Source organism: Alligator sinensis, unplaced genomic scaffold, assembly GCF_000455745.1.
Source record: "Alligator sinensis unplaced genomic scaffold, ASM45574v1 scaffold1614_1, whole genome shotgun sequence".
In the NCBI taxonomy this organism is placed as follows: domain Eukaryota; kingdom Metazoa; phylum Chordata; order Crocodylia; family Alligatoridae; genus Alligator; species Alligator sinensis.
Window position 1 is genome coordinate 131,465 of NW_005843065.1, and position 11,794 is coordinate 143,258.

The 11,794-nt window shown below is 44.5% G+C and overlaps 1 gene segment (V, D, J or C); it reads left to right on the plus strand.

The window, feature by feature from the left end:
* Positions 1-3,481: 3,481 nt before the first annotated feature.
* On the plus strand, positions 3,482-6,273 carry LOC102369261. The segment is given in 3 exon segments: positions 3,482-3,722; positions 4,652-4,975; positions 5,879-6,273. Coding segments are annotated over 3 exon segments (960 nt in total).
* The last annotated feature ends 5,521 nt before the right edge of the window (positions 6,274-11,794 follow it).

Sequence of the window (11,794 nt, forward strand, 5' to 3'; positions counted from 1 at the left end):
ATCATGATTGTCTAAACAGTCAGAAAATCCCTAATACTCTTTCACCCCTGATCCTACCACTTGACTATGACCCGTTAGGGTCAACTGTGTCACAACTCTTGAGCCCAAGACTTTTCACTGGCTTCCTAGTTGAATCCTTAACTCTAATTCTAAACTCCAAGGGACTGAGAGGACAAGAAATTGTCTAGCAACCCAACAAATATACTTTGTGAGAGTTGGCCCAATATTGAGCTAGGGCAGGGTTCTTCAACTCCAACCCCCACTCCATCTTCCTAAATTTTTCCACCTCCATCCACCCATCCTAACTGCTGGCTACCCTACTGCCTACCCCATCATTTGTTTCTCCAGCCTTACCACTAACTCCATCCCTAATCTAAAGCTATCTTGCTCCTAGCACTAGGGTTGGGGAACACTGAGGGATTCCCCTGGTTCCATTTCCCTTATAACTAGGTCTTCAGTAGCCTGGGAGTGGGATTCTGAGTCCTTTCATGCAGCTTCCCACTAGCACCTGTCCTGATCTGCTAGATGTCTGAGTCTTTCCAACCGGTCCTGAAGCAACACTCAGGGAGGAGGTGTTCATTCATTCGGTTGGCTGGTTTTGTCTTGTGGCCATGTGTTGACCATGTATGTTAAGAGCAATGCCTCATCAAACCTTTACTTTTTGGCACTGTGTTGCCTGGCACCTGACTTAGCTCCCTGGTTTGTGGCCCAAAGAGCCGGTTTTCAAAGAGGTTGGACCTTTGAGCAGCAAACCACAGAAAGAAGGCCAAACAGAGCCAAAAATTTTGCTGCTAGCATGTTATAAAACAGTGCAAAGAGGGTTGTTTGCACTTCCTGGGTTAGCTCAGTAGCATGATGCTACTATTGATTGGGTCTCTATGGGGTTCACTCTGACAAATTTGGGGGAGGGAAAGTAGAAGTGGGTCTTCCACTGATGAACAGCTATTTGCAGCATTTCTGTGTGTGTCTGTCTTGGACATTTCCATTGATTTGTTGAGGAAAAAATCATAGCCCATCTTTTCTAATGCCCTCTGTTTGGAGTGGGGTCATATACAAGTATATGAGCATATGACTATACCTCTATTCTAGGCAGAGTTCAAATGTTACTCGTGATGTCCCTGCCTACCTTATTTTGTTGCATTAGAAAGCACAGAGGCAGAGACAAGCAGAAGACAGGCTGATTCCTAGAAAAACAGGATGCTCAACTAGGGGCCCTTCTAGGAATCACACCCACAACTTGCCTTTCCTGCTGTGCCCAGTTCTAATCAGAGGTGGTAGAGAAAGAAAGTGAGCTGCAGAACAGCTAATGGGTGACTTACTATGCTGCTCACTGCAGTGGTTGAGTAAGTTCAGAGCATGTGGCAGGGATGGACCAGGCTAGGGAAAAGCTGCCAGGAAAAAAATACAGCAAGAAAGGAGCTGAGGGTCCATGGTAGGGGTGTTCAGCACGTACATGCTGATCTGCCGGCTTGTCCCTGTACTGCACTGCTCTAAGAGAACTGAGCCTTATATATAAGATTTTAAGATCCAATTACTAGGAAGGTGCTTCCATTTAATGGTGGCTGTGAGGCAGTGCCCAGCCTACAGTTGTAGACGTTGGCATTATTTTCTCCCCCTAAACAGCCCCAAGACTTTCTTCCTCTTGGAAATCAGCAGTATCCCCACGGTTCTCATGGCATTGTTTACTTTAACATCTCTTCTCTCCGCACTCCTTGACAACCTTTTTTTAATTATTTTTCTTTTCTCCAGCATCTCCGACTGCTCCAACTCTTTTCCCTCTCGTCGCATCTTGTGGGAAAGGAGCCAACCAGGATCCCAAGACCTTGGGCTGTTTGGCTCTGGATTTCTTCCCTGACAAGGCCACTTTCTCTTGGAACAACAAACAGAACAGCAGCATCAGTGAAGGCATCAGAAATTTCCCCGCAGTCTGGACGAATGCTGGGACCTTCACTGCTGCCACCCAGATATCGATTAGTGCCGTCAACTTGGCAGTACAGAGACCTTTGTACTGCGTGGCCAAGCACCCCCAGGGGCAAAAAGCACTGAGGATACCACCTGTCATTCCCAGTAAGTTGTTTCCTTTGTTCTGCAGCATAAGCTCGATAATTTGCAGATGTTTCTAGATACGTACAGGCTATTGATGTAGAATCAAGCTTCTGCCCCGAGAGGCTCATCAGAAACGCCTGCATCAGAGAATGAACTTTGCGTGCCACCCAGGCTTTTGGATTCTGTCATTAGCACTGGGTGGGGAATCAATTTTGTGAGGTGAAACAGGTGTGGCTAGAGGGTCAGCATTAGGGGCGGATCCAGGATTTCCCAAAGTGGGTGCGGAAGCAGCAATTTACACTGCAGGGGTGGCTGCGCCCCCTGTTCCCAGCCTCCTCCATTCCCAACAGTGGGGGAAGACCTTATAAGTCCCTAAAGCAGGTCAAAATCCCTGCTCCCTTCCCTGTCCTGCTCAGTCAGCCCCTACCCCTCCTCTGACTCCAAACCCACCCCCTCCCCGCAACTCCCCTGCCTTCTGCTGTTTTCTCTGCTGCTCAGGGGTAAGGAAGCTCCAGAGCCAGCTGGGCTCAGCTGTGGAGGGAACAGCAGCAGCAGCAGCATGGTGTCAGAGTAGTCTCCCCCCCATCCCCACCCTGCCCATAGCAAGCGAGGGGGAGGGGAACCCTCTGTCCATCCCATCCTGAGCTAAGCCCAACCCTTGTGCAGTGGGCAGGGATGGCTCTGGTGCTTTCCTGCCCCTAGGATAGTGGAGAAAGTTAAGCAGGGACAGGGGGAAGGGTAGAGAGGGGGCAAGAAGGGGAAGGAAGGCAGGATTTTCATTGGCTTTAGGGATTTTAGAAAATCATCAGAGGTTCCTGTGGTGCAATGCAATCCAAAAGGGCAGTGCAGCCACTGTACCCCCTCTGGATCTGTCCCTGGTCAACTGGATTAGAGCAAATGGTACTTGGAAGCAGGACATCTGCATTCCATGCTCAGCTTGGGAAGGAAGTGGGGTGGTGGTGCAGAAGGAAGAAGAGAGGATACAATGAGTTAGGACTCCTATGTTCTCCTTTCAGTTCTGGTGGTTCATACTCACCGCCCAAGTGGACATGTTCTTTATTCTTTCACGCATGTCTGTTCTATTAGAGATCCTTTTCTCAGATGTCATAGGGATGGAGTTTGTGATTCCAGCTGAAGCATATGTGATAAGATGTCTTTCCAGTCTGACTGCTCTCCTCTATTAAAATGCAGTTTGGGTTGTAAGTTACTTAGCAAGATGGCAGCAAGCCCCATCAGTCGCAATGGAAAATATGCACATCTCTCTGTCTCCAGCCAACAGCACCAGAGGTGCATATTTGTACTACATTGTGCCTGTCATGTTCACATGCTGACCCCTTTGCTTTTGTCTCATATGTGACTCCCAGGGCCTGTGCTTATGACTCTTCACTCTCCCATCCTTGAAGACTTTGAAGGCCCATACAGAAATGCAAGCATCATGTGCCAAGTTAAGAATCTTCTTAGCCAGGAGGTTCATATTCAGTGGATGAAGAATGGGGTCCTCCAAAATTCTGGAATCACCACCATGAGCTCCACTTACGATGACGAGTGGTACCTCTTAACCAGTGAGCTGAGTGTCACCGAGGGAGAATGGAATGCAGATAACAATTATACCTGTCTGGTGGACAGCCCCGAATTCAGTGAAATGAAAAACATAAGCAAGTCCATCACGTGTGGCTGTAAGTCAAGACCCTCAAGTGGTCCATCCTCCCACTCTGAAATGGACATGATACATCCTCCAGCCCCATTTATTCTCCATAAAACCCCAGGACCTGATGTCAGTGCCCTAAAGCATTTGCGCAGTTCCTTGGTTTTATGGAGAAAAGGCATTCTACAAACAATTCCTTTAATGTTTCTTAAGACGTTCTTGGGTAACTTTCATTAGGGAAAGGTAAGATCAGCATGGAAAGCTACATCAGGTATAATACAGGGATCCTTCCTCTAACATTGAGATGAAGCCACCTCTAGAATGAAGCAAGGCAACTGTTTTATAACCCAGTTGCAAGATATCTCGGTGCAAGACGTGTGGAATAACATATCCACATACAAACATGCCCCTTTACAGAAAATGAATAATAGCCTCTAAGGCCCTAACTGGGCATGGTGCTATGTACCCAAAGGACCACCACCTCACTTATGCCCCATCATGATCCTTCATGTAAGCCAAGAGCAACTACCTGCAAGTATCATCAGGGCACCAAGTCTGCTTGGCAAAATGTGTAGGAGGCTTTTCTCCACAGTTGTTCCTTAGCTTAGGATCTCCTTCTTTCTTAAGGCACATCAGAGCCTGAACCATGGACATCTTCTGGAAGTGGTGTAAGACCTTCTTATTTAGTCAGGCATTTAGCAAAAAAACTAGCCTGGGATATTGTATGAGAATTTCCATTTCATGCTGATCCTATACTTGATTTTTAATCCTGTTCGGTCTCCTGTTTTATAAGTTATTTTCTTCTCTTATTGTAAACTGCTCTGAGCTTTGGTTGGGAAGCATGGCATATAAATTGAATAACTTAAAACATCAGACTATAAGGATTGTTTAAAAAAAATCTTTAAGAATTTTCCAGGGAAAATGAGGGAGGAGTCTTACCTTTTTCTCTCTGCCTCTCAGCTGATTGTATTAATCCCAATATTGAGGTTGATGTGATCCCACCTACCTTCGCTGAAACTTACCTCACCAAGTCAGCCAAGCTGACCTGCCAGGTTATCAATATGCCTTCTGCAGAAGGGCTCAATGTGGTGTGGCTGAGAGAGAATGGCCAAGCATTGGAAACAACCCTTCAGCCACCTGTCCTGCAAAGCAACGGCCGGTACAGTGTGGATGCCACAGCCAGCGTGTGTGTGGATGAGTGGAACAAGGGAAAAAATTACACCTGCAAAGTGACCCACCCAGGACTCGAGCTGCCCATTGAAAAGACGCTTCGCGAAAGCCCTGGTAGGTCACAGTCCCTTATGTGTTGTCTTAATTTTACTCAATGGACAGCTTATTTCTGAGGTTAGCAGCTGTCAGGGGGTGTCTGCTTAATGATCCCTTTTGCAGTCCATATTTCTTTAGGTCACTGAATTGAAAGTTTGAGAATGAGCAGAAAACAAGAAAGCAGAGCAAGAAACAGCAGCAAATTCCTGATAAACCATTCAGAACATTGCCAAATCTGCCAGTCTCCTGCATCCATGAATATGTGGAACAACAAATATGGCAGCTGATTTGTTTGATGGCTTTGACTTCAAACAGGGACAGCTGAGAAATGCCACTGCCCCATCTTACTTCACAGAAGGACCTACCAAATTACTTCCCTGTGGAAAACAGGCCAGATGTTTTGGGAAGGTTTAGAATATCTACTCTGTCTTTTAACAGTTATAGGCTATAGTTTTCAAGGCTTCTCCATTTCCATCAAAATTAATGAGAATTTGGAGCTGAAGTCCCTTAAGTGACTTGGAAAATATTCCACCTACTGCTTAGTAAACCCATGCTACCGTTACTGGTAGCATACAGCACAACATTGCTACTACAGAGGAAACTAGTCATCTATGCCACCCTGAAGGTCAGAATAGATTATTCTAATAGTCTCCCTCTGGCTCTAAACTCTGTTTATCCTCGTAGCTGGTAAAGAAAGGGAGTACCTGAGGAGAGATGGTCTCTTCCATCCAGTATGAGTAATTGTGGTAGCTATAAAAATGTGCTTGTCCTCTTGAGTGAGATTCTCATTTATCCTCATCAGAATTCAATAGCTATGTATGAACATGAACAGATCCCAGCTGGAACCAGCAGAACTAGAATTTCCTTGCACCGGTGAGATTGCTTATTCACTGTCCTCCCCATCATGTCTTCCCTTTGCAGTTACCAACAGCCATGCTCCATCCATCTATGTCTTCTCTCCTCCCCCTGAGCAACTGGCCCTTCATGAAGCCGCCACAGTCACTTGCCTGGCGAAGGGCTTCAACCCACCTGAATTCTTCATCCAGTGGCTACAGAATGGTGAGCCAATGAAGGCCTCCAGTTACATCACTGGCAGTCCCACTCTCGAGTCCCAGAAGCCAGAGCTGTACTTCGCCTACAGCACCCTGACCATCAGCGAGCAGGAGTGGAATGCCGGCAACACCTACTCGTGCCTTGTTGGACATGAAAAGCTGCCTCTGCAGGTGGCTCAAAAGACCATCGACAAGTCCACGGGTAAACCAACCCTGGTCAATGTGTCTCTTGTTCTGTCTGATACTGCCAACACCTGCTACTAACCACCATGCCTTCCCTCAACCACCTAATCCTCACTGTGACTATTCCTTCTCCTACCACTGTAGTGAAGAGGAGTGGTCACACCCCTCTAACAGCTTTGTGAAATAACATGTTTTCTAGCCGCATCTTTTTTAAAAAGTTAGAAATAAAGTCAATTTTGGAACAAACTAACAAAAATATTCAGCTCTTTCTTTTCCCAAAAAAATTGTGAGAAAAAATCATGTAGTGCATCCTTAGATGTAGGGAAGAGGCTCTTGGTGATGTTCAGTCTCCATATTCCCTGGTCCTTGCCTACCCACGTGTTGATACTGCAGTCATGGTTTTCATGTTCCATCCATTTCTTCCTCATACTGTAGAATCCTTATTGCCTCTCTGCTTTTTGTCTTCTCCCATGACCCAAATGTATCTGGGTATATCCCTCAAATCCTCCATTCCCACCGATTATCTTGTACTCTGGGCTACATTTCCATTCAACATATGCTGGGACCTGCACAGTTCCTTTGTTACTGTATCTTCAGCTCTGCTCCAATATGGACATTGCTTCCTGGGTAAGCAGTCATTAGAAACCCCTCTGATTATCAAAAACTAGAAGGGTGCCTCTGTAGAGCTCCACCCCAGGTTTTCATCTGCCCTGGAGGCCTCTTGATCTGGGGGTGCATTTGTGGGGCACTTTCTGCTTACTCAAAGGTAAGTTTGCCCTGAAAGAGATGGAACAGCCAAGAAGGAGGACTTTTAATTGTCTTATAATCAACTTGACGGTTGACAGGAATTATTCAAATCTCACATCAGGTTTGGTGGCTTCCACCTCCCTCACAGTAAACCCACAGGGTCATCCTTGGGGCATACTGATTCTTTTGTCTCCTGATTTCTCTTTGATGTCAAGAAAATAAAAGATGATGGCCCTAAGAACCATAACCTCAATGGCATCACAACATCTGTCCACGCTCACCAAGCCATCCTGGAGGCATTTGGCAGGCACATGTGAGCCTGCTCCTTATTAGTCACAAATACTAAATGCATAGCAGTGTTCTTACATGTGGAGTGTATGTCTATCTGCTTCTATTTCTTTCACAATTTCTCTTCAAATGTCCTTGTAGACACTTTGAGGTCATAAACTATATGAAGCCTTTATTCTTAAAGTAGGCATCCACATACCCAACAACCATTTTATCTCCCTTTAAAACATACTAACTCCTCATGTGAGCTCTCCAAGGAGATCCACCAGCCCTAGAGGGAGAGGTAGAGTATTACCCATCTGCTACAACGAGAATATTGGCAATGGTAGAAAAACCACTCTTGAAACTTGAAACAATCAACCATCAAAGTGTTAACAAAAACCCTAGTATGTAGTGACCTCCCTCATCCCTTATGGGCCAGGCTCCTGAAAGTCACACTCAGGAAAATCTTTGCTGAAACAGCCTACGATAGTCCAATTTTTTAAAACCAGCTAATAAATATGAAGCTGATGTGATAGTCAGAGATGAGGCCTTTAGTCAATAGGGTGGTAGAACTGACCTTACCAATTTCAGAGGTGTCTGCTTGGTACAAGGGCATCGGAAAACGAAATACAATTCTAGGAGGTGCCAACTCTTATCCAGCCCTACAGGTGGTGGATTGGCTGCCTCAAAAGAGCAAAGAATGGGGTAAAAGATGTTCCGAGAGTCAGGTGAGGTTTCTAGTCCCGCTCCAGGTTAGCCATGACCTAAAATATTTCTTTTTGTATAATGGGTTCACCACAGAGATGGGTAGGTGAGTAGATAGAGATAAAAATTTATATTGAGATGGCTGGTTGGGTAGTTTCTTCAAAGGTGGATGTTCAGGTAGGTAAGTAACCGTGAGAGTGGACAGAGGATGCACTGCTATATGAGTGGGAAGCTAGTTATATAGACAGACACTGAGCTGGTTAGGGAAACACCATGGAAGGATGGGAAGGGCACCAAATTGAGAGGCCATATATTTATGAACAAACAAGTTCTCTCAAGGAAAAGGGGATTCTCGATGCAGGAGCCAAAAAGTTTATCCAAGCATCTTAAACTTCTCAAAACTGTTGTTGAATGGAAATTTGAGGTTTTTGCTTTTTAGAGAAGCATGAACTGTCTCTGTAGCATAATTTTGACTTTTTGATTCAAACCCTCAAATATTCTGAGTCCAACATGTTGCTGTGGTCCTTCATAAGGACTTTAACTGGGTTCCTCATCTGCCATTCTCCACAATGGGCTTTCAGCCACACGTCATCTCCTATGATGTCACACCCGTGAGAGACTGCCTTTCTTTCCCAAGAGGTACCATGGAATCCAACTGACCATGGAATCCAACTTTCAGAAGATTATGGAAGCATGAAATACTATTGCTATGACTCAGGCAGGGCATGCAGGGCAATATTTCAGAATTGAAATATTTTGTTTAAAAACTATCAAAGCAATTGCTATTTTCCAAAGGGAAAAAGAAATATATCAAAAAGTGTCCTTTTACATGCGCACACATAAAAACCCAAATCATCCTGAAGAATCATGACACTGACTCTAACACAAAGCTCTGATTGCTCCAGGTCCTGGATTCAACACAATCTTTGCTTAATCAGAAGTTAGACGCATATCTCCCAAAAGCTGTCGTTAAATCAAGGAATGCTGCCACATGCTAGTTAAAATTGTTATCAGTGTGAATCCTGTCCTTAGTACAAATCTTGTCTTTGGACTAAAATGTAAACCAAGCCCTGGACCTTGCTTAGCCAGTCAAGGTCCTATTTGTTCCTCCTCCAATTTCCACAGTGGGAAAGGGTAGAAATCTGAGATTTGCCAGTCAGCTGAACAATTTGAAAAGTTCCCTGACCTAAAAGACCACATTTTTTAGGGGTCTTTTCACTATTACTTTCTATATCTCTGGGTCTGTGACGTGGTCGATAGCCTCCATGTCTTGATCTCCCTGCTGTCACTCTTACCAATGTTGTTCTTTATCACCCATCTAATATGTTCATCCTGCAATATTCATAGAAACATAGATCATTAGGGGCTGGAAGGGACCTTGCAAGATCATCTGGTCCAGCCCCTACTGCACTAGGCAGGAAAGACAACTGGGGTCAGGTGACCCCAGTGAGGTGATGGTCCAGTCTCCTGTTGAAGATTTCCAGGGTCGGTGATTGCACCACCTCTAGGGGGAGTTTATTCCACAGTATGGATACTCTGACTGTGAAGAAGTTTTTCTTAGAGTTGAGCCTGAAGCAGTCTTCTAGGAGTTTATGGCCATTACTCCTGGTTTTCCCCAAGGGTGCCCTGGTGAACAGTTGTTCACCAAGCTCTTGATGTATTCCCCTGATGTAGCAGTAAGCTGCTTTCAAGTCCCCTCTCAGCCTTCTCTTTTTTAGGCTGAAGAGGTCCAAGTCCCTCATCTTCTCCTCATATGGCTTGTTTTGCAAGTATCTGATCATATGGGTGGCTCTTCTCTGGACTCTCTCAAGTTTTTCCACATCCTTGTTGAAGTGCGGCACCCAAAACTGGACACGGTACTCCAGCTGAGGTCTCACCAACGCTGAGTACAGTGGAAGAATCACTTCATACATCCCTGAAACAGAAGTGTTACTTAGGATAATGAGTAGGATGGTAGGGGGTAACCATCACATGGGTACACAACACTTGAAGTCCTTCTTAAATCATTAGAGTACAACAGAACGTGTGCCCCTTCCACAAATAAATTAAAGCCACCCTTTTCCAGTTCCAACTGCAAAACTCCCAGAGGTCTGTTCACAAGCTATGAGCAATCCATATGCTGAAAAATGTTCTGTGAGAAGAGAAAGACTTGACGTTCTACCTACCTGTTCAAAGTCACGCCTTGAATACAAGTTGGCCAATGTCCTTCCCACTTCTGTATTGCTCCCCATTTATTTTAATAATTATTTTAGGAGGAAAATTCTATAACAATCAAGGAGATTTATATGTCCAATTCCAATTGAACTTGCCAGAGTTTGGCATCACATTATTTACATTGTTTTCAAAATCCTAGTCTTATCTCTGCCTGCCCAGCTACCCACCTATCTACTGTCCATGAGTGCAGAAAAAATTTCTCTACCTCTTCAAACAGTATCAATTAAAGTCAGCTTCAGAAATATCTGGTTAAAATAAAAATATAGTGGGATTTTCAAAAGCACTTAAGGGAGCCTTACTCTTAGATCATGTACTTGATGTTGGAGTGATGGAGTTAGTTTATTGGATTAAACCACTGACTTTTGGTCTCAAATACAGACTTAATTCGCATCAAATCACACGGGAATTAACTGAGATGGGATCATGGTCCAGGTCTACTGATGTGATTAAGTTTCTCACAGCTCCACTACTTCCAGTGGACCTGCTCCCATTCATACCAGCCAAGGGTCTGGCCTGGTACCTTCCTGAGCGAGGGAAAACATTTCCATCCAACCTTGCAGAAAGTTTGTTCTTGGAGGAAATGGATATGACAAAAATTACTACAAATTCCCTCTGGATACGTTGGCTTTTCCTTTGACCCTGCCTCACTTACTAACTCTGTTGTATCTTTGGACATCCTATCACAGCCCTACCTGTTTAGCGGGAACCATCCGTCATGATGCTTCCAACCTCATGTCTCTTCCAAATGCCCATTCAGAAATAAATGAATTAATGGAAATTGGACAGTTAGATACAGGAAGTGGGTTTTGAAATTCTCATTCTAAAATGCACAACTCTCTTTGACTTGACTTCATCAGCTAATGATGACTCTATCTCTAGAAGGAAGTCTACCTAACATAATTCCAAGTCTCCTGATACTGTAAGGGCACCATGTCCATGTTAAGCCTTACAAATCAAAGTTTCCACCATCCATCCACTCACCAAACTACCTGATGAAAACTCCATCTCCCCCACCAACCTACCCTCCTACCTGCTCTAGACCCAAATGACCCATACCAATACTGAGAGCCCCTACTGGAGGCCTCCATAAATGAAATCCCCAGCTGGTCCTAACTCTGTGTTTGTGTCATCCAAAGCTAACCTAGATGAGTTTGTAGATGCCGAAGAGGAGCAATTCAACCACCTCTGGAAAACAGCCTGCACTTTCATCATCCTCTTCATTCTGAGTCTTTTCTACAGTGCCACAGTGACTCTGATCAAGGTAACAGGGAAATGTGTTGACACTGACTGTGATACCCCTGGGTCTTCTTGATATCCAGTTCAATGTAATGTTTGCAAGGGGCTAGGACTAGAAAACAAAAAAGGTAGAGTAACTTGATTTTAAAATTTCCATGGGCATTTTGGGAGAAAATCACCTTTAAAAATCTGTGCTTGGTTATGGGACTAGTCCACTGGATATCTGGGTTCTAGTCCTAGTTTTGTATTGACTTTATGTAGGTCATTTCCCCTTTCTCTGAGTTGCTTCCTGATATTGGTCCATGTTGTCTATTTGAACCACAAGATGTTAGGCCAGAGAATGGTTCTTAATATGTGCTTTTTTACAATGTCCACCTCTACAAGGTACTAATGTCATTTGAAAAATCTAAGTTCTGCTACCATGTAAAAA